The sequence below is a fragment of the Cyanistes caeruleus genome, chromosome 32 (genome assembly GCF_971803275.1).
Source record: "Cyanistes caeruleus chromosome 32, bCyaCae1.hap1.1, whole genome shotgun sequence".
NCBI lineage: Eukaryota > Metazoa > Chordata > Aves > Passeriformes > Paridae > Cyanistes > Cyanistes caeruleus.
Window position 1 is genome coordinate 2,956,635 of NC_141733.1, and position 21,225 is coordinate 2,977,859.

Below are 21,225 nucleotides of genomic sequence, written 5' to 3' on the forward strand. Positions count from 1 at the left end.
TGGGGGGAAGAGGGGAACCCTGGGATTCCCCCTGAGGTGAGGGAGCACCTCTAGGGTATGTGGGGGGCACTTGGGGACCCCCAACTTAGGGACCCCTCCAGGGATAAGGGGGGTACTTGGGGACCCTGCCCAAATTGGGGGTATCAATAAAGCGGGGGGGGCACCTCTGGGCCCCTCCCCAGTTTAAAAGCCCCCATATTCCCAATGTAAGCCCTCCCACTTTCTCTGGTGTGAGTGGGTTCTGGGGTCCTCTCTCACTCCCCCAAAGGACCCAAATTTGTGGTTAAAAAAAGCAAAAACCCAAATTTTTATTTAAATAAACCCTAAAGGAGGGGGGAGGACACACAGGGGGGAGGGAAACACTGGGGGGACACAGTGGAAAGGGGGGACACAAAATTTGGGGACCCTTAGAAAAAACTACAATTTAAAAGTGACACCCCACCCCCCAGGGCTGCACCCTGCTGCCCCCCCGCCCCCCCCCCCCCTTAGCAAAATAACTGTATTAAACCCTAAATCCCAACACCCCAAAAATGAAGCTGGATGGGGGGTGTGTGTAACAGCACTGGGAGCCCTCACGGGTGGGGGGCCCTGGAGTGCCCCAACCCCCCCTCCCGCCAAATTCCCCAACCCCCTGCAGCACCCCAACCCCTGCCAGAGCCCCCAAACTGCCCCCCCGGGGCCCCACAAACTTGGGGAAATAGGCTAAGCAGAGCCGAAGTCCTTCTTGAAGTATCACTGGGGGAGGTCCCAGAAATTTGGGTCCCCCAAAAATTCCCACAGTTTTGAAAGGGGGTTCAGGTCACAAAAATGGGGGGGGGCGCAAATATCTCTTGCCCCTTGGAGCAGTATGTGATGGGGGGAAAAGGGACACCCCCCTTTTTTTTTGTGACTTGTGGCTGCTCCTGCCACCGCCGCCCCCCTTGCCCCTGATCCAGGCGTTCTCCAGGAAACTGGGAGGGTCCCTCAGAGTTACCCTTCTGTTGCCCCAGGGTGTAAACCTCCCAGCATGGGGGGACATAGGCAGCACCCCAAAACCACACAAAAGTAGGAGAAACCCCCCAAAATCTGAAGGAGTTCCAGATGAAATGGGAAGTACCGCAGTGTGTCCCACTGCTCAAAGGGAGCCCCCAAATTCCATTTTCCTATTTTCCAAAAACAAAAAATGGGGGTGCCCCCCCAGAAGCTGAAGCACCCCCAACATCTTCAGTTTTCCTCCTTTTCCCAAAGAAGACAGGGATTGATACTGCTATTCCCAGTGGGACCCTCCTACCTGTGCACAGGTATCTCAGATCCGCCGGGATTTTGGGCAGTTTGGGGGTTTCCAGTCCTTCCTAAGAGGGGGAGGGGTGGATTCAGGGGTATAATGATGGTGGGGGGGGGGCACTCGAAGATTCCAAGAGGATTTTTGGGATCATAATCCAAGTTCTTAGGCTGGAGGGCAGGAACGATCCAAGTTTTTCCACACTGGCAGCACTTGGGTTCTTCCCCATCCTTAGAGGGGCTGAGAAATCCAGGTGAGGCAGAGCATGGTGATGTGGGGGGGTGTGGGAGGAAACACCCCCCTCCCACACCCCCTGAACTTCCCGATTTTCACAGCAGGAGCTGGGAGTCGGGAGGGGTCTTGGTCTGGCAGCCTTGGCACATGCGCTTGTGTCGGAGCAGCCGGTCCGTGCGGGAGAAGCTCTGCGAGGACAAGGAGGGGGTCAGTTCTGGGGCTGGCGCTGTGGATCCCAGAGGTGCCCCGTACATTCCCACAGGAATTCTCTCAGGAATACCTGCATGCAGCGCTCGCACTGGTAGGGCTTCTCCCCACTGTGCACCCGCTTGTGTCGCTCCAGGTGGTACTTCTGGATGAAGCGCATGTCACACATGTCGCACTCGAATGGCTTCTCCCCTGGAATTCCGGGCGGGAATTAGCGCCGGGGAGAGGGGCGGGAATTAGCGCGGGGGTTGGGGGGGGGCTGTTCATTAATGAGGGGTCATTACCGGTGTGGATGAGGATGTGCCGTTTGAGGTGGTAACTGCTCCGGAAGGCGCCAAAACAGTGGTCACAGATGAAATTCTTGAGCTGGAAGGAGCCGTTTTGCTCAATCACCACCATCTGAAATGGGGGGGATTTGGGGGTTCAGAGCCGGGGGGACCCCCAGCAGCCCCCAAATTTCCCCCCCCCCCGGCCGTCCTGCGCCTGCCGGAGTTTGGGAGATTGTCTTCCTCCTCCTCCTCCTCGTGCGGCGCGGCGGCAAACCTGGGATCCTCGGCGGGAGGAGCTCTGCAGTCCCTCGGCGCCGGGAACCCGCTTGCGGCGCTGCCGGGGGGGGCGAGGGGGTGTCAGCGGCCCCCGAGATGGCCCCCTGACCCCCCCCCGACCCCAAAATCGAGGGGGGACCCCCCCCGCTGGGGGAGGGAACCTGCCTTTTTCATGGATTTCTTGGGGTTGGAGGCCTCAGGAGCATCGTCGTCCTTGTGGGCACGGGGCTTGTCAGGGTCCTGGCGGAGTGACTGGTGGGGGCCGGAATTGGGGTGGGGTTTGGAAAAGGAGGATTGGGGGACAGAAATTGGGAGGGGCAGGAATTGGGGTGGGGTTTGGAAAGGGAGGATTGGGGGACAGAAATTGGGAGGGGCAGGAATTGGGGTGGGGTTTGGAAAGGGAGGATTGGGGGACAGAAATTGGGAGGGGCAGGAATTGGGGTGGGGTTTGGAAAGGGAGGATTGGGGAAGGGGGGATTATGGGATCAGGAATTGGCAGGGAGGGGTTTGGGAAGGGGAAAGGAATTTGCAGGGCAGATTGGGGGACCAGGAATTGTGAGGGATTGGGAAGGAGCAGGAATTGGGGAGGAGGGATTGGGCAAGCAGAAATTGGGGGGGGCAGAAATTGGGGTGGGGGGATTGGGGAGGTTAAACAGGAGCAGGAAATTGGGGAGGGGGGGTTCAGGATGAGCAGGGAATGGGGAGGTTGGGGGATAATAAGGGGATGGAATTGAAGAGGAAACAATAGAATTAGAACAGGAAAATCCAAGATAGGAAAAGGCCAAATAAAGAAGGAAAAATCCAAATTAAGGAGGAAAAGTCCAATTAAAGACAGGAAAGGGTGAGTGAAAGAAGGAAAATCAAGTAAGGCCAAGAAATGGGAAATGAAAGGACTAAAAAATTAAAGCAGGAAAAGGTCAAATGAGAAGTGAGAAAATCAAACTAAAGCAGGAAAACTAAATGAGGAAAAAACCAAATTAAAGCAGGAAAAAGCAAAATTAGAACTGGAAAAGGTCAAAAAAAACATAGAAAAGGATGAATAAGGGGAGGAAAAATTGAAATTTGAGGAGGAAGAGGCAAATTAGAGGTGGAAAATGCCAAATTTGGGGCAGAATAGCCCAAATTAAAGCAGGGAAAAAAACAGTCCAAAACCCCCAAATAAAAGCAAGAAGAAACTAAAGGTAGTAAAAGGAAATGAAAGCTGGAAACCTCCAAATTAAAAGTTGAAAAAGCCAACTACAGGCATAAACCCCCAAATTAAAGGGTGGAATTCCCCAATTAAAGGTAGGATCCCCCAGTGGAAGGTGCCAGATCCCAGCCAGGGGTTCCCACTCCGTACCAGGAGGTCAGGGCTGGAGCCCCGTTCCCGGCTCCCATCCTGTTTCCCGCCGGATTTGGGCATCATCTTCTTGCTGGCAACGGTGGGGACGAGGCAGACGCCCGAGAGCCCCTCGCAGGCCAGGAGACTCGCCTGGAACAGGAAGGGACCCCTGGGATCAGCCCCACAGCCCAGGAATGCTGGGGTGCCCCTTGGAGTGGGGAGTGGGGCAGGAGCCCCCTGCTTCTGGGCCCTGATGGGAAATTAGGGATAATCTGGGGAAACTTTGAGATGATCTCGAGGGAGATTTGCGATAATCCTGGGAAAACTTTGGGATGATGTAATGGAAAATTTGGGATGATCCTAGAATAATTCTGGGAAGACCCTGAAGTGGAACAGAGGGGGTTGAACCCTCTTCTCTCAGCCCAATGAGGATTTAAGGTCAAATGGGAAAATTCAAGGGAATTGTGCATCAACTTTGGGATAAACCTATGGAAAAGTGGGATAAACCCAAGGGAAAATGGGAAGACCCCAAAACTGGGAATGGAGGAGGCTGAATCTCCTTTTCTGAGGCCTGTTGGGACCTAATGGTTAATGGGAAATAACCACAATGAGGGGATAATCCCAGGGAAAAAACGGGGAATTATAGGGAAAATTTGGGATCATTCCCCAATAATTCTGGGAAGAACCCCAAAGAAGGAGAGTTTGTGGGGGCTGAACCCCTTATCTGAGGCATGATGGGACCTAAAGGCTACCAGGGAAATTTGGGGAATGCTGGAGAAAACTGGGATAATCCTGGGATAATCTGGGAAGACCCCAAGGTGTGTTTGGGGTTTGAAACCCCTTCTTCCAGCCTAGAAAGGATCTAATGCATAACAGGAAATTTCAAGATAATCCCGGGGAAAATTTGGATTATCCCAGGGAAAACTGTGACAATTCCAGCGGAAAGTGGGAGAATTCAGGAATAACTCTGGAAAAACCCCGAAAGTGGGGAGGGGAAGGTGGGGGGAGGCAAAGACACCCCGAACTGCCTACTAAACTACTGACCCATATTTCCTGGGACCCTAAAGGCTAACCGGGAAAATTTGGGAAATCTTGGGTAAAACTGGGAAAAATTTGGGATAATACTGTGAAAATTTTGGGATAATCCTGAGAAGACTGGGAACAACCCCAAGTATGGAGGGGCAGCTTGAACCTCCTTTTTTGAGGCTTGACAGGTCCTCTGGGCTAGGGGGAAAATTCAGGATATTTCTGGGGAAAATCAGGATAATCTTGGGGAAAATGGCAATAATCCTGGAATATCTTCCTGGAGCAGGATGGGGGGATGGGGAGGCACCCCCCACCCTGGTGCAGGGGGAGGGAAGCTCCAGCTCCCTCCCCTCTTCTTTCCCTTTTCCCATTTTTTTGGGGCTGTTGTTCCCCCAAATTCCTGGGCCTGGGGGTGTCAGGATGCAGGGGGTGGGGGCTCATTACCTGAGCCATGCTGTGGGAGCCTTTGGCCTTACTTCTCGCCCAGGTAAAGCTCGTTTGGGGTAAGAAAAGGTGGGATCAGTAAATTTTTATGGATTTTTGGGCGGGCTCCAGTACCCGCCACGGTGCCGCCATTCCTTCTCCTCCTCCTTTCCTCCTCCTCTTCCTCCTCTTCTTCCTCCTCCTGGGGGGGCCACTGGGGCAGGAAGGGGGGGGACACAGGGCAGGGCCCCCCCCCCAAAGCCGGGACCCCCCGAGCTGGGCGGGCACTGGATCTGCAGGGACGGAGCAGAATCCACGGGGATCCGCCTGAGGGAAAAACAGTGGGAAAAGGGAAGGTCAAAGGGGGCCCAAAGGGAAGTATCTCAGAGTGGGGGATAGCGGGGGAACAGATTTCTTATCTGGGGTAATTGGGGGGGGGGTGTCCCAGGACAGGATGACACTGCGGGGGAAATTCCTAGAACAAGGGTTGTCCCTGCAGAACGGGGCGAAAGCGGGTCCCGGGGGTGGGTGACTCTGGGGGGGGGCGGTCCCAGGGTAGAGGGAGGTGGGGTTGGGGACGATTTTGGGGGATCCCGGCGGACTCTGTTACCTGCGGGGCTTGCAGGGGTCGGGGGGTAACACGAGGGGGTCACCAAAGCGGAGTCTCCGAGGGGTCAGAGCCGGGGGTGACCGGGGAGGGGGAGGGCACAGGGGGCGTCACATCGGGGAGATCTCAGGGAGGGAAGGGGGGGAGTTACCAGGGGGTCCCAGCGGCGGTGTCCCGGGGAGGGGTCACAACCAGGGAAAGACCTGGGAAGGGTCACACCGGGAGGGGCCACAGCGGGGATCGGGGTCGCCTCTCTCCTTCGACAACTCCCCCCAATCCCTCCCCATCCCCCTCCCACCCCTAGCCCGTTCCCCTCCCCTCATCCCCGGTGGGAACAGCCCCCCGGTGCTGGGCGGGGCCTGGGTCGCCGCGAGGGTGCCGGAGGGTCCCGCGAGGGGTGTCATGGGGGACCAGTCCGTACCTGCCGCAGCCCCTCCGCGCTCCGACCGCCCGAGCCCAGCCCCACCGCCCCCCCGCCGCCGCCGCCGCCGCCACCCGGAACCGGAAACCCCCGCCCCCGCCGCCGCTTCCGGGACCGACGGGCGCCAGGCGGACGTGAAGGCAGGACTGCGCATGCCCACAGAGGCGGCGGGACGCCGAGCATTACGCCGCCATCGTGGGTGAGGGCAGTTGCCATGGCAACGGCACGGCCTGGACCCCTCCGAGAGCCCCCGACCCACCCCCAGGAGAGGGACCCACCCCCTGCATCCCCCTCACTCACCGAGACCGGGACTGACTACGGCCCGACCTCACCCCCCGACCCCACCTCCCGAGAGCGGGACCGATACCGTCCTACCCGACAATCCTCTCCCGGCGCCCCCATCCGCTGCCCCTACTCGCGACCCACTCTTGGGGACCCCCCTACTACAACCCCCCTTTGGGCCTCTCCTCACTCTGATCCCTCCCTTTGGGGTCTTCTTTTGAGGGCTGGTCTCCTCCTTTCCTCTGTCCCCCTTTATTGCCCCCCGGGGCAGGTACTGGCCCTCCTCGTGGTGTCTGGGGAATTGCGTGCGATACTGGAAATGGAGCGCCGGGATTTGGGGCACACTGGGAATGAAGGGCACTGGGAGAGAATGGGGACACTGGGGACAAGTGGGACACCAAATACTGGTCGGGGGCACAGGTTGGGGGGATACACCAGAGATAGGAGTAGATACACTGGGGACAGCGGGGACAATGGGAATAGGTTTGGGGACCCTGGGAATTGGTGGGGGTCACACTGGGAATGGGTTGTGGGGACACTGGAAATTGGAGAACATATGGGGTCACCACTCTTCCCTCTTACCATGGATCTGGGGACACAGTCCTGACTCTGCCCCCTGTCCCCAGAACCCTCCGGGCCCCTTCCTGAGTCCTGGACTTTGCTCCTTGCCCCTTGGCGATAAGGCCAGAGGAAAATTCCATCCTGGGGAGGGGAGAGAGAGGAGCTGGGAGAGTCTAATCCCGGGAGAGCTTGATCCAGGTGATCCTGATCCCAGGAAAAGCTTCTCCTGGGAGCACCTAATTCTGAGACCACCTGATCCCAGGATCACCTCATCCCAGGAGAACCTGGTCTTGGCAGCACCTGATCCTGGAAAATTCCAGCTGGCAGAGGTGAGGGGAGCTGGGAGCACCTGAGTCCAGAGAGCCTTATCTCTAGAGAAAGCTATCCTGGGAACAACTAATTTTGTGATCATCTTGTCCCACAATAACAGAATTCTGGAATCACCTTATTCCAGGAGAATTTGATCCTGAGAGAACCTTATCCAAAGAGCACATCCTTCCAGGGAGAAGCTCATCCAGGGAGATCCCAGGAGATCCTTATTCCACAATCACCCCATTCTGGGACCACTTTATCCAAGGAGAACCTTGCCCCAGGATCACTTTATCCCAGGATTATCTCCTTCTAGGAGAAGCTCATCCTGGGACCCCCCCATCCCAATACCTTCTGCTAATCTCAGGGCCAGGGTCCCTCCTGGTGCATTTCAGGGTGTCCCTGTGTTCTCCTGCCATGGCTGAGCCCTCTGGGATTGGGGACAGCATCCCATTGGATGATCCTGGTCTGGACATTGCCGCTGGGGAGGAATTCCTGCAGGAAGTGTTCCAGATCCTGTTGGAGGAGGGCGTGCGGAAAAGCATGGACGTGACACAGAAGGTTGGGATACCGGAGCACTCGGGGGGCTGGGGTCCCCAATCCCACCCCATCACATTCCCATTTCCAGTCCCAATCCCATTCCCAGTCCCCACAGGTGTGTGCCTGGAACGAGCCCCCTGGGAGGGGGTGGGGTCCTCAATCCTTCCTTATTGCTTGTCCTATTCACAGTCATTCCCCGTCCCAGTCCCAATCCCATTCTCATTACCGGTCATTTCCAATCCAATTCCCAGTCATTCCCAGGCATGTGACTGGAAGCAGACATGGAAGGGGGTAGGGGTCACAACATTGCTCCTTTCCCATTCCCATTCTGAATCCCAGTTCCAGTCCCATTCCCAGTCCTGTTCCTAACAGAAGTCCCACTTCCAGTACTGCTCCAATAGCCAGTCCCATTTCCAATCCTGTTCTCAGTCCCATTCCCAGTTCCATTCCCAGTCTTATACTCTGAACAGGATTGGGAGTGGGACTGGAGTTGGGAGTAAGTCCCAGTTGCAGTTGCATTTCCAGTCTCATTCCCAATCTTGTTTTCATTTCCAGTCCCATTTGCAATCCCACTTCCAGCCCCGTTCTCATTCCCATTCCCCATTCTGCTCGCAGTCCCGGTGCCAGTTCCATTCCCATTCTGGCTGCCGGTTCCAGTCCCGATCCCATTCCCAGTCTTGTTTACATTCCCAGTCCCATTCTCAACGCCATTCCCAGCCCATTTCCTCTGCGGTTTCCAGTCCCGTTCCCAGTCCCTCCTAGTCATTCCCAGCGCATTCCCAGGTGTGTGACTGGAAGGAGCCGCAAGAGCTGCGGGAGTTGCTGGATCTGGAGCTCCGGAGCGACGGGGAGGGGCGGGAGCGGCTCCTGCAGCGCTGCCGGGATGTGCTGCGCCTCAGCGTCCGCACCGGTGCGCTCCCAGTACACACCAGTGCACGCCGGTACACAATAGGACAGCCCCAGGGCAGGCCCGGTGTCTCCCAGTTCAGCCCTGCACAAACTCCCAGTTTGACAAGGCACCTACCTCCTACTTCAGCCCAGCCGGTCCTGTTTCAGCCCCAGCGGTTCCCAGTGTTGGCCCGCGGTGCCACCCAGTGTCAAACGTTGTGGTGTCTGCCATATGCCCCCTGATCTTCCGTGTCTCCCTTGACCGTTCCTGTGCCCCCCCATTTCCCCCCACATCCACTCTTTGACACCCCCCCCGCCATGTCTCCCCATGTCCCTTCTGTTCCCTCCCAGCCAGCCCTGATCCTCCCATGTGACCTCCATGTGTCTCCTGTGCCCCCCCCCGATTCTCCTATATCCCCCCTGCCCCCCAATTTTCCCATTTCCTCCCACCTCCCATTCTGCCCTCCATATCCCCTCCCCACCTCCCCAGTCTCCCTATCACCCCCCTATACACCCTCCGAACCTCCCAGGTCCTTCCCTTACCTTCCTGTGTCCCACCCCCCATGTGCCATCCCCAACCCTCTCATGTTCCCCCCTATTTCCCCCTATCTCCTCCCATATCTCTCTCTGTCCCCCCGCCATGTTCTCCCTTGACCACCCCATGTCCCCCCAGGTCACCCCCGGTTCTTCAACCAGCTTTTCTCAGGGCTGGACCACCACGCCCTGGCTGGGCGGTTCCTCACCGAGACCCTCAACACGAGCCCGTGAGCTCCCGACACCCCCAAATGAGGGCTGGCATGTGGGGGGACTCCCCCCTCCCCCGGATCCACTCACAAGGAGCCCCTGGTGCTGATGGAGTGGGAGGTGCTGGGGGAGGATTTTGGGGGTGTTGAGGAGACCAGATGAGAGGGACCTCCAAAACCCTGTCCTGATTCCCTTGATCTAGCCCCCAGTGCTGGTGCTGATGGAGGGGGAGTTCTGGGGAGAGGGTTTTGGGTGCTGTGTTTTGGGGTGCTGAGGCTCTGGGGGGAGGTATTTGGGGTTCTGAGGTTTCAGGTGGAGGGGAACCCTCTGACTGCTGCTGGGCCCTTCCAGATACACATATGAGGTGGCCCCAGTGCTGGTGCTGATGGAGGAGCAGGTCCTGTCCAAGCTCCGAGAACTCGTGGGGTGGAGCAGCGGTGATGGGATCTTTGCTCCTGGTATCCCAGACCCTTCCTGAGGGTTATCCCTGTCCACCCTCTACCCCTGGCAGCCTGTCCATGGTGCCCCAGGGATGACATAGAGGTCCCTGTCCCTGGGCAGGGGGCTCTATGTCCAACATGTTGGCCATGAACGTGGCGCGATTCCAGCGTTTCCCAGAGAGCCGGAGCAGAGGGAACTGGGACCTGCCTCGCTTGGGCCTGTTTGCATCCCAGGAGGTGGGAGTGGGGGGTTCCAGGTCACCCCAAAACCTGATCCTCAGGATCATCTTAATTTGGATCCATGAGGTCACCCCAAACCTGGTCCCTGGGGTCATCCCAAATGTGGCCCCTGAAATTACACTGAACCTGATCCCTGGGATTCCCCCCCAAAACCTGATCCAGAGGTTCACCTGGGGTCATCCCAAAACCTGATCCTAGTGTCACCCCAAAGCTGATCCTTGGAGGTTGCCCTAAACCTGATCCATAGGGTCACCCCAAAACCTGGTCCCTGGGGTCACCTCGAAATCTGATCCATGGGGTCACCCCAAGTCTGGTCCCTGAGATTACCCAAAATCTGGGGTTACCCCAAGTCTGGTCCCTGAGGTTACTCAAAATGTGGTTCCTGGGTCCCCCCAATCCTGGTCCTGTTTTCCTGTCCAGAGCCATTATTCCATCCTAAAAGGAGCTGCTCTCCTGGGAATTGGCACAGACAATGTTCACCTGGTGCGGACAGATGAGAGGTGGGTGCTGGGAGGTCCTGGGGGGCCCCAGGTCAAGGGGTCCCTCCTTGTCTCCATCCTTCTCCCTTCCCCTCAGGGGCAAGATGATCCCAGAAGAGCTGGAGAAGGAGATCCAGAGGGTGAAAGCTGAGGTCAGGAGAGGCTGCACCCCCCCATGTCCCCAAAGTCCATCAAACTCCCCAGTGCCTCCCCAGTATTCCCAATGGCCTTCACAGTATTCCCAAAGCTCCTTCAATGTCCATGTATCCCCCTCTAAGTCCCCAAAGCCTCTCCAGTGTTCCCAAAGCCATTTCCATGACCACAAAACCCCCCCATGTTCCCCCAATATCCCCGCAAATAACCTGAATCTCCTCCAATTCCCCCCTCTCCCATCCTTTCAACTCTCCAATGCACTCAATGTCCCCTGTCCTCCCAGGCCTCCTGTCCCCCCTTAAAGTCCTCTATCTGCCCCAAAGTCCTCTGAATCCTGTTTCTTGCACCCCCAATGTTCCCCAGTATCCTCCGATCCCCCCAATCTACCTCCTGAGCCTCCTCAAAGTCCCCCCAAAAGCCCACCCAGGTCTCACAGCCCCTTCTTTTTCTGTGCCACCATCCTGGCCACCTTTGACCCGCTGTGCCCCCCTGTCCCCTATTGCCCAAATCCCCCCAAGCCTTCCTAGGTCAACCAAAACCCCTAGAGATCCCCTTCAAATCACCCCCAAAGCTTGCCCAAATGCTCCCTCAGGACTCAGACCCCCTTCTTTGTCCGTGCCACCATCCTGGCTACCTTCAACCCTCTGTGTCCCCCTGTCCCCCAAATCCCCCTCAAGCCTCCCCAGGTCCCCCCCAAACCCCCTCAGATCCTCTGCAAATCCCCCTCAAACCCTCCCAGATTCCCCCCAAGCCCTCCCAAATCTCTCTCAAATGCCCGCCCCCACCCAGGACATGGAGCCCCTTTGTGCCACCATCCTGGCCACCTTCAACTCCCTATACCCCACTGCCTTCTACCCCCTTCCATGCCTCCTGCACCCTCCAACACCACCAGACCCCTCCCTAATGCTCCCCAGGGGTCAGAGCCCCTCTTCGTGTGTGCCACAAGTGGCACCACTGTCCTGGGTACCTTCGATCCGCTGGACGCCATCGCTGACATCTGTGCCCGCCACGGGCTGTGGCTGCATGTGGATGTGAGTTCGGTGGGGGTCTCTGGTTGTGGGGTGCCTGAGGATCCCCTTATGGGTACTGATCCCGCTTTCCCTGCAGGCAGCATGGGGGGGCAGTGCCCTCCTCTCCCCCCAACTCCGTCACCTTCTTGCTGGCATCCACAGGTGTGTCCCTCCCCCTGCCCCCAAAAAAGGCTCCCATGCTTCCCCCTCTGAGTTTTTGGGGATGCCCTTTTCCCCACAGGGCCTCCCCAAACTCTGCTGTTTTCCCCCCACCAGAGCCGACTCAGTGACCTGGAACCCCCACAAGCTGTTGATGGTGGGATTGCAGTGCTCAGCATTCCTGCTCCGTGACAGCTCTGTAGGTGCCCCCCATCTTGAATTCCTGCCTCTGGGATGCCTCCCTGGGCCCCCTCATTAATTTTGGTGCCCCCTGCCCCTCTCAGGGGCTCCTGCAGCGCTGCCACGGTGTGGGGGCCTCGTACCTGTTCCAGCGGGACAAGTTCTATGACGTGTCCCTGGATACAGGGGACAAGAGCCCCCAGTGTGGCCGCCGCGCCGACGGCCTCAAGCTCTGGATCCTCTGGAAAGCCGTGGGAACCCGGGGACTGGGACAGCGTGTGGAGCGGGCATTTGCTGCTACTCGGTGAGCCCTGGGATTGGGGGGACCCTTCACCTCTCAAACTGGGCTTCACCCCTTTTTTCCCTCCAGGTATCTGTTGGAGCAGGTGAAGAGGAGGGAGGGATTCCAGCTGGTGACAGAGGTAGGGATGATGCTAGAATATGGGATGTGGACACCCAAGAGTCCTGGAGGCTGGAATGCCACAGGTCTGAATCGTCCTGGAGGTTTAACTCCCAGGGGATTAATCCCAAAGATTTGAATCCACAAGGTTTAAATTCTAGAGTTTTCAATCCCAGAGGCTGAAATCTCAGATATTTGAATTGTCCCAGAAGTTAAAATCTTGGAGGTTTAAATCCCTGAGGACAAATCCCAGAAGTTTAAATCCTAGAGTCTGAAATCCTGCAGATTGGTATTCCAGAGGTTTAAATTCTGGGGGTTTTAAATCATTCTTCAGAAGTTTGAATCTCTGAGGATTAACCCCAGAGGCTGAAACCTTGGATATTTAAATCCTCAAATTTAAATCCCAGAGATTTAAATAATCCTGGAGTTTTAAATCATCCTGGAAGATTCCCTTTTGAAGTTTTAAATCCTGGAGGATTAAATCCTGCAGGTTCCAGTCCCAGACAATTACATACACATGGCTGAATTCCTGGAGTTCTGATTCCCCATCAAATTCTGGGAATTGGGTGATTGGCCATTATCTCCTTCCTCTTCCTTTCCCCGCAGCCGGAATTCATCAACCTCTGCTTCTGGTTCATCCCACCCAGCCTGCGGGGCCAGGAAAGCTCTCCGGAATTCTGGGACAAACTGGGAAAGGTGAGCTCAGAATTCCAAATTCCCCCCCACAACAGCCCTCCAAATCCCCCCAAAAAAACCCCAGAATCCTCCTGAAATGGTGCTTCCCCCTAGGTGGCCCCAGCCATCAAGGAAAAGATGATCCGGAGGGGCTCCATGATGGTGGGATACCAACCTCATGGATCCCGGGTCAACTTTTTCCGACAAATTATCACCAATCCTGCTGTCACCCGCCAGGACCTGGACTTCTTCCTGGATGAGATCCAGGAATTGGGATGGGATCTGTGAGCACTCCCAAAACCCCCTATGAAAGACCCCCAAACCTGCCCACCATCCCTGAGGAAGAGGGGAGCAGAGTCTTGATTACCTCCCCATATCCCAAAATGGAAATGTCCCCAAAATTCCACACTTATGGAATAAAACAGCATTTTATAGTCCTGATCTGATAATAATTTAACTCCCTGACCCAAAATGGGGTTTGGGGTGTGGGGGGGGTCCCTCAATTCCCCTGGAAGCTCCGGAGGAGGTTGTGGATTCTGGAATCAGGATATTGTGGCCTTGTGACTCTCTTAAAATTCCCGTGACTTCTTGAAGCTGCAGAGGTTGGAATTTGTATGGAAGGGGATCTGTCAGCACCTGGAAAACTCTTGGGAAAGTACTGCAAAACTTGCTGCCTCCATCCCTGAGGAAGTGGAGCACAGCCTAGACTTCCTTCTGGAATTTTTAAATCAGGAATAAATCAGCACTTGATCCCAAACTTCCACATTCATGGAATAAAACAGCATTTAATGGTCCCAATTTTACATTCATTTAATATCACACCACTCTCCCCACAAAATGGGGTTTGAAGGTCTCTCAATCCCCCTGGAGGCTCTGGAGGAACTCGAGAATTCCAGGATTAAGCCGGGCATGCTCAAGGCAGGATAGGAGCCGGGACACCGTGGCCTCCTGTCGCTCCCGCCGCCACCACTCCCGCAGCATCTCGAAATTCCAGAGGATGGGATTGCCGGGATTTTCCTCCTGGATCTGCTCCAGCCGGCTCTGCTCCAGCCCTAGATGCAGAATTCCTACTTCCTGCCACTCTTTTCCCAGTCTTTTGGCGACTAGCATCAATTCCTTCTCCGTCAAGCGCCGGGGATTCATAGGTGGAGCTGGGATCCCACCAGGAAGACGTCCTGAATTGGGGTCCCCCCTCACCTTGGGAGTGTCCCCGTTAGGCTCACAGGGAGTTTCCTCCGGGATTTTCTCTTCCAGGGGCAGCTGGAAGCGCTGGATGAGGTCGAGGCGGCCGAGCTGCCGCAGGAACCCAGCGGTCACACGCAGGGAATTCCCCGGGAAACGCTGGAGGAGGATGCGGCACAACTCGGGGCGCGATGCTGAGCGCAAAAGCCCGGCAGGAACCTGCCCTTCCAGCAGGAACTTGAGGCTCTCAAATTGCTCCTCCGGCAGAGCTTGGTGCACCTCCAGCAGCGTCCCCCGCTCGTCCTTTGCCATCAGGGCAAAAAATCTCACAGGGAAGTAGGGCCACTCCTGGGACACAACGGCTGTGAGAGAGGGGTCACCACGCAGCCCAAAAAGCGGAGAAAATAGAGGGCCACCCCTGGGCCCCAAAAATTCGGGGTAGGGGTGGAAAGGGGTCACTCTGTGCTCCACAAGCTGGAGGTAGATGGGTCACCGAGGTGCCTCCCGTGCCCCCACCCTGCCTCGGGCCTGAGCCCTCCCAATGTCCCCCTAGAGCACCCCACCCCGCCCTGGGCCTTAGACTCCCAAATGTCACCCCAGTGGCCCCACTCTGTCCTGGCTCCCCACGATGTCTCTGCCGTGTGACTACTGCCCTTTGTTCCGGGTCCCCAAGATCTCGCGGTGCCCTCGGTGCCCCCCTAGCCCGGATCCCCACCGTTCTCCCCGCAAGACCCCGTTCTCGCCCCCGCCCCCGCCCCGCTCTCACCGCGCCGTGCTCCCGCCAAGGCGGTTCCGCGCTGGGGAGCGGCGGAGCGGCCCCGGCCGGGGGCGTGGCCTCTGCTCCCGCCACAGCGGCTGCCTTGGCAACGGGGGCGGGGCTTGGTCTGAAGGGAGGGGGCGCGTCCTGCCCGGGGCGCGCCTCCACTTGAAGGGGCGCGGCCTGGGGCCGATCGTGGCGGGGTCCGGGAATCGTTTGGGAACTTCGGGGGCGGTTCGAGGGTGTGGGGAGTGAGTCTTGGGCTCAGTGCCCAGACTCGAATGCCCCAAGTCCCCCCAGAACCCCCCAATAATCTTCGATTCGCCCCCCAATCCTTCAGTCACTATCAGTACCCCCAAGTCTCTCAGTAACCCTCAATCCCTCAAACCTCCGGTATTCCCTAGTCACTCCCATCAACCCCCAATCCCCTGGTGCCCCCAGTTCTCCCAGTGGTCCAGTCCCTCCCAGTATTCTCCAGTCCCTCCATTCGCCCAGCTCCCCCCAGTAAACCTGAGTAACCCCTCCGTAATCTCTGCAATACCACAGTCCCTCTCTGCAGTATCCCCCAGCACCCCCCGTCCTCCAGCATCCTCCAGTATCCCCCAGGCCCAGTAGTATCCCCCCAATTCCCCAGTCTCCCCAATTCCCCCAGTACTTCCCAATCCTCCCATTAACCTCCAGTTTCCCCAGCCCACACAGACTCCCCCAATTCCCTATCCTCTCCATTATCACTGACACCCCAATATCCCCCAGTCACTGCAGTCACCCCAGTATCGCCCAATCCCCCAGTAGCCCCCATATCGCCGTGTATCCCCCACACTCCCCAGCGTCCCTGAACCACAACCTCCCTAAAATATCCCCCCCACAGTGTTCCCCCAAACCAGACTGACCTGGACAACCCCCCCCCAACTCCCCAAGTCCACCTCAACACTGATGGTGGGAGATCCTTATTGTCCCTCTCTAATTTTTTTGGGATGTGGGCTCCTTCCCGGGGGACGGTTTTTTCTGGGGGAGGGGCGCCCTGGGCGGACGTGGGGGGAGTCGGAGGCGTGCTCCTTTCCATGGGAAGCTGAACTCACCCCTCGCAAGGTTCCTGATGTCAGTTTTTCAGAGGCATTTGGCCGGCCGAGTTCTAGGAGGGGGCAGCTTGGGTCCGGGAGGAATCCTGCTCTGTTCGTAATTCTCAGAGGCAGAATCCTGCTTGCGGCCACGAGTCCCTGGACACGAACGGCGGCCCTTTTCCATGTGAAACAAAACTCACTCCCTCCAGGATCCTGAGGTCAGCTGGTCAGAGGCGTTTGGCACTACAGGTACAGCCCAAGTTCTAGGTAGGAGCAGCTTGTGTCCGTGAGGAATCCTGCTCCATTCATAATTATCGGAGGCAGAAGCCTGCTCGTGGCCCCTGGACAAGAACAGCTACCCTTTTTCTGTGGGAATGAAAACACCCCCCCAGGTTCCTGATGGCAGTTTGTCAGAGGTGTTTGGCACTCCAAGGACAGCCCAGGTTATAGGTGGGAGCAGCTTGTGTCCGGGAGGACTCCTGTTCTGTTCATAATTTTCGGAGGCAGAAGCCCGCTTCAGGCCACTGGGGTCCTGGACACAAATTGTATCCCTTTTCCATGGGAGAGAAAACTCACCCCTCCAGGTTCCTGATGTCCGTTTGTCAGAGGTATTTGGCACTTCAATGGCAGTCCAACTTTTGGATGGGGGAAGCAAGGCACCCCAGTATTTTTGGGGCAGACAAAGGGCTGGGCAGGCGATGGAATCACACAGCAGGGTCTTTCTTCCCCTCTCTGCAAGGGGCAGCACCTCCACGCGTGACCAGCTCTTTTCCGAGGATCAACCAGTGCATACCTGCAGAGGGAGCTCCTATTCCAGGGGGTCCAATGGGGTCCTCTTGAGTGTTCCTCCCGGAACCACGTTTAGAGTAGCCAATAGGGGCTGGGAAGCAGCTGCATGCACCCAGGCATGGAGCACTGCTTCAAGAAAATGCCGAGGGAAACCCCGTAATCCAATGGGAAGCACCTGAGCAGGCAGGGCAGCATGCAGGGTCCCAGGGGAGAGCTTTTCAACTTTCCCCTTTTGTCTTGTCAGTCCCTTGACAGGGGGACTTCATAGCGTTCCCTGAAAAGAGAGGGTTTATTAGGAGAAAAGGGGGCTAAATTGAGAGGAAAAATCTTCCTTTTCCATAATTGTGTGTGTTCAAATTGTGGGGAAATCCACTTTCCTTGCAATTTTACTTGTCTCAATGCAAGGAAAGCCTGCCTTGTCTATGCTTTTAGGGACATTAATTGTCAGGGAATCCCCTTTTTCCATTATTTTCCAATTTAAATGGAAGGTGAAAACCTTGGCCATGCTTTTTCATGGGTTTGAATTAAGAGTAACTCCCCCTTTTCATTGTCCTAGGGTTTAAATTGACGGTGAAGCCCAGCTGTCCCTCATTTTCAAGGGTTTAGATTGAGAGGAAAACCCCCCTTTTTCCATCACTGGAGATTTAAAGTGAGGAAAACCCCTATCTTCCCAGTATTTTAGGGGGGAGGCCATTTATTTATTTGCATCAGTTTAAGTGGAGCTAACTGGCCCATTTCCCCATTTTAAGGGATTCACTTAAAGGAAGCTCTGCCTTTTTTGGCATTTTAAGGGTTTAAAACTGCATTTCAGGGCACCTCTACTCATGCTCCAGGAGCAAATATCTCAGATTGTTAAGAATAATATGTTACAGTTGCTGTTTGTAAACTCCTTATTTACCTTGTACCCCTGTCCCAGGTTTACTTACCCTTGTACCCCTGTCGCAAATTGCTGTTCCCCATATTTTTGTTCCTTGTTCAGCCACGCCCTGCCCCCTCTCCCAAGTTGCTGTACCCTGTGTTTCTTGTTCTGTGTTCAGCCAGGCACTGCCCCCACTGCTCCTAGACTCCCACATGGCAACATTGTATCCCTTTCCCGAGTTGCTGTTCCGCCCTGAGGAGGAAGAAGACATACGGACTTTTATGCAAACGAGAGAGACCAGAGACTTATGGGAGGCACCCAGACTGAAAAAACCCCAAAACAACGAGCCACACAAAAGGGAAGGAATAGAACCAGCACCATCTAACAAGGAAGACCCAGAGGAGTCCCCTGGCTTCTTTCCAGGGGCCGACATAACCTCGAGGAGACTCGACTGGGATGACAGCCTAGACTACGAGCCCGAAAGAATGAGTCTTCCTGGGGACTCCTGTAAAGAAGGAAGGGCCAACTCTGCCCTACTGACAGAGCTGCATGGATCCTCCTCTTCTGCGGTGTCCTGTGGGAGCAGTGGCGATGTGCGCAACCCCTTGGGCCCCCACCCCAGAGCTGTGCTGCTTAATAAAGGCTTTTTAAAAAGGAGCTGGTCTCCTGACCCATTTATCACAGCTTGAGGGCTCGTCCAGGATAGCCACGCCCTGAAGAAGAACCAGGGATGGGACGTGCTACTCACCCTATTGGGCCTCCGGGGGATAGCTGGCTATACCGGACCCAGAAGAACAGCCTGGGATCGACATCCTAGAAGAGCGCCAGATTAGGTAAGCCACCGGTGGTGGGAGTAGGAGGCGAGTGAGTGGATGTGTGAGTGAGACGGGGGCTGGCAGCTCGGACCCCCGGGGCGAGTGCGGACTGCCCAGTACCGTGGTTCCGGACTCCCGCGAGGGGGCCGGCCGGGAACGGCAGGAAGCGAAAGAGGCTCACTTGGGCCCAGAGAAACGAGTGAGGCGTCTCCTGGGGATAAAAGCCCCCCCTCTGAGTGCGCAGAGGGTACCTAAGAGAGTGAGTGGCGCACATAGGGGTAGGCCCCTCTACTGAAAAGGGCTAAACGGCCTAGGCTGCTCCGGGCGTGTGGAAGGCCTAGGTGAGTGAGAGTCACACGCAGGCAATCTAGGTGACTCCCGGGGTGGTGTGTGGAAGTGCCTAGGTTAGGTGTGAGTGAACACACCCCCCCCCCCGCTTGGGTACTCAAGACGACCTGACCGGGGAATTGGAATTGGGGGTCCCCAGGCCCTACCGGCACCAGGCTGTCAGCGAAGGGCCCTCGCTTCCCAGGGTCTGTGACACAGGATGTGCTGAAAGGCTCTAGTTGTCGCGGCTCAGTCTCGGCTCTGGGGGTTCCTGAGAAGGGAGGTCGTCAACCTGCTGCCGGAGAGCACAGGGGCAGGTAGTCTGCGCGGGCGGGCGAGGCAGCTAGAGTAATACACTCACGCATCCCTTAGCCGAAGCCATTCCCTGGTGGGCGGAGCGGCTAGGAGGCAAGGGGGAATTCTCCCACCACTCACTTACACTCAGCCCTCGCGCAGAAGCTATTCTCACTGGGGAAGGGGGATAGTCAGGGAGCGGTTGGGGCAGGGGGTTCCGGGGTGAGCCCTGCTGACCAAATCTTGTGGACGGCACTGAGACAGGGATGGGGGAAGGTCCCAGGAGCGTCTAGTGCTAGGGTCCCCTCGACGTCGACCCAGGAGTGCTCATAGTCTTCGCTGGCAAGGGGGTCAGGGAAGCGAGGCGCGAGGGGAACGGGATTGGGGTGTAGGGAGGGGCAAGCGGAACCTGCAAGCCCCGCTGGGACCTAACCCCCGGGGCAAGCGGAGACTGCAAGCCCCAGAAAATGCAAAGTGTGAGTGGAAGGCCGGCCGAGTGTAAGAAAGGGTGTGGATTCCTGTGTGAGAAGATTGAGTGTATTCCCGAGTGTGAAAGGAGAGAGTGAGTTCCTAGAGTGTGAGTTTTTGTTGAGGTTTGAAAGGTCAGTTGTCTGTCATTAAAAATTTTTAGTTTGAGTAGGAGCACCTTTATAAAGTTTAATTTAAGTAAGGGCCAGTTTTAAGTTAGAGGTTGTGTTGCCTGTCAGTTCCAGTTTCGTTCGAGTAGAGGCACCGTAAGTTTTTTTAAGTGAAGGCCTGGAGATAGGAGGAGCAATGGGACAATGCTTAAGTAAGAGAGTAGGTCCCAAGGGGAATGAAGAGGCCACCAGAACCATTCCCCCTGATAGCCCACTAGGGCAAATGTTAAATTGCTGGGATGCACAAGAGGCCACCAAGGGCCTAGACCAGATCAAGATGATCCATTACTGTATAGAGGTCTGGCCCAAACTAGAGATGCAAGGACAGTGGCCTTGGTATGGTACTAAAGATCCTTGGATGTGCTCCCAGCTGTACCAGCATCTGAAAACCAGAAGAACTGAGCCCAGAAAGAGTATCAGGCATTCTAGCCATACCTGCACCAAAAACAAAGAGGGACATAAGAAAACTCTTAAGCCTTTTTAGATAATTGCAAACTATGGATGGAACAATATACCCAGAGCATCAAGTTTCTTTATGAAAAGCTAGTTGATTGTGAACCCATAAGGTAGACAGCTGAAGATGAAGCGCAATTAAATCAGCTGAAGGTTAAGCTGTCCTCAGCACCAGTTTTAAGCCTGCCTGACTTAAAAAAAGAATTTGATTTGTTTGTCAACTCTGAAGAAGGGACTGCATATGAGATTCTGACCCAGGAATGAGGAGGATGTCGTAAGCCTATAGCCTGTCAATCCAAACTGCTGGACCCAGTAGCTTGTGGGTGGCCCACCTGCGTGCAATCAATAGCTGCTGCTGCCATTTTAATAGAAGAGGCCCAAAAGCTAACCCTACAGGGTAAGATCAGAGTCCACACACCACATAATTTAAAAACAATCTTGAGCCGAAAGGCTCAGCAGTGGCTGACAAATGCCAGGATATTAAAATATGAAGTCATCCTAATAGTTACTAGCAATTTGAAGCTAGTAACCTCCAAGGGCCTGAACCTGGCACAATTTTTTGTCAGGGGAGCCTCTGCCTGAATTAGAACATGACTGCTTAGAATTGGTAAATCTCCAAACCAAAGTGAGGGAGGATCTGGGAGATGTACCCCTGCCCTATGGGAAGGTACTATTTACTGATGGTTCCTCCAGGGTGGTGGAGGGGAAAAGATATTCAGGGTATGCAGTGGTCATAGAGGTAGGGGAAGGAAAACTAGAGGTCCTAGAAAAAGGGAGACTACCCCCCAGTTGGTCAGCTCAGTGCTGTGAGGTTCATGCTCTAAAGAGGGGTCTGGACTTGCTAGAGAGAGAAAAAGGAACCATCTATACAGATTCAAAGTATGCCTTTGGGATAGTCCATACCTTTGGTAAGATCTAGGAGGAGAGAGGCTACCTGAACTCCAA

At 55.9% G+C, this 21,225-nt stretch overlaps 3 protein-coding genes across 15 annotated transcripts; 1 reads left to right on the forward strand and 2 right to left on the reverse strand.

Annotated features, from left to right (window-relative positions):
• Positions 1-283: 283 nt before the first annotated feature.
• On the reverse strand, positions 284-6,099 carry ZNF740 (zinc finger protein 740). 6 transcript variants are annotated; one of them, XM_086870603.1, is made up of 8 exons: positions 6,046-6,099; positions 5,039-5,344; positions 3,587-3,718; positions 2,413-2,499; positions 2,246-2,305; positions 1,987-2,101; positions 1,776-1,894; positions 284-1,683 (listed from the first exon to the last, which is right to left on the reverse strand). In XM_086870603.1, exons 2-8 carry the CDS (start codon positions 5,045-5,047, stop codon positions 1,591-1,593), a joined length of 615 nt encoding a protein of 204 aa, XP_086726729.1. In that variant the 5' UTR covers positions 5,048-5,344; positions 6,046-6,099; the 3' UTR covers positions 284-1,590. The 6 variants fall into 6 exon arrangements, with proteins under 6 accessions (XP_086726729.1, XP_086726727.1, XP_086726728.1 ...); XM_086870601.1 differs by having other exon boundaries at positions 5,153-5,344; positions 6,046-6,091; XM_086870602.1 differs by lacking the exon at positions 6,046-6,099 and adding an exon at positions 5,628-6,004 and having other exon boundaries at positions 5,153-5,344.
• Positions 6,081-13,899, forward strand: CSAD (cysteine sulfinic acid decarboxylase). 8 transcript variants are annotated; one of them, XM_086870591.1, is made up of 16 exons: positions 6,081-6,244; positions 6,954-7,217; positions 7,319-7,758; positions 8,521-8,647; positions 9,299-9,389; positions 9,721-9,827; positions 9,931-10,046; positions 10,470-10,549; positions 10,626-10,680; positions 11,596-11,712; positions 11,789-11,853; positions 11,968-12,049; positions 12,135-12,334; positions 12,401-12,452; positions 13,037-13,126; positions 13,220-13,899. In XM_086870591.1, the coding sequence occupies exons 3-16, from the start codon at positions 7,615-7,617 to the stop codon at positions 13,391-13,393; spliced, it is 1,500 nt and encodes a 499-aa protein (XP_086726717.1). In that variant the 5' UTR covers positions 6,081-6,244; positions 6,954-7,217; positions 7,319-7,614; the 3' UTR covers positions 13,394-13,899. The 8 variants fall into 8 exon arrangements, with proteins under 8 accessions (XP_086726717.1, XP_086726719.1, XP_086726720.1 ...); XM_086870593.1 differs by having other exon boundaries at positions 7,103-7,217; XM_086870594.1 differs by having other exon boundaries at positions 7,151-7,217.
• LOC147647947 (uncharacterized) lies at positions 13,871-15,307 on the reverse strand. Its single transcript, XM_086870607.1, has 2 exons — positions 15,054-15,307; positions 13,871-14,635 (listed from the first exon to the last, which is right to left on the reverse strand). Exon 2 carries the CDS (start codon positions 14,597-14,599, stop codon positions 13,961-13,963), a length of 639 nt encoding a protein of 212 aa, XP_086726733.1. The 5' UTR covers positions 14,600-14,635; positions 15,054-15,307; the 3' UTR covers positions 13,871-13,960.
• Between the last annotated feature and the right edge of the window lie 5,918 nt (positions 15,308-21,225).

Excerpts from the sequence above, each read along its gene's own strand:
- ZNF740 (XM_086870601.1), bottom strand. Across the intron at positions 2,500-3,586 it reads GCTCCAGCCCTGACCTCCTG|TCACTCCGCCAGGACCCTGA; the intron begins GTACGGAGTGGG and ends GGCCCCCACCAG. Across the intron at positions 2,102-2,245 it reads CCTCCCGCCGAGGATCCCAG|ATGGTGGTGATTGAGCAAAA; the intron begins GTTTGCCGCCGC and ends CCCCCATTTCAG.
- CSAD (XM_086870591.1), top strand. The coding sequence starts at position 7,615 with ATGGCTGAGCCCTCTGGGATTGGGGACAGCATCCCATTGGATGATCCT. Across the intron at positions 11,854-11,967 it reads CTTCTTGCTGGCATCCACAG|AGCCGACTCAGTGACCTGGA; the intron begins GTGTGTCCCTCC and ends TCCCCCCACCAG. Across the intron at positions 12,453-13,036 it reads GATTCCAGCTGGTGACAGAG|CCGGAATTCATCAACCTCTG; the intron begins GTAGGGATGATG and ends CTTTCCCCGCAG.
- LOC147647947 (XM_086870607.1), bottom strand. The coding sequence starts at position 14,599 with ATGGCAAAGGACGAGCGGGGGACGCTGCTGGAGGTGCACCAAGCTCTG.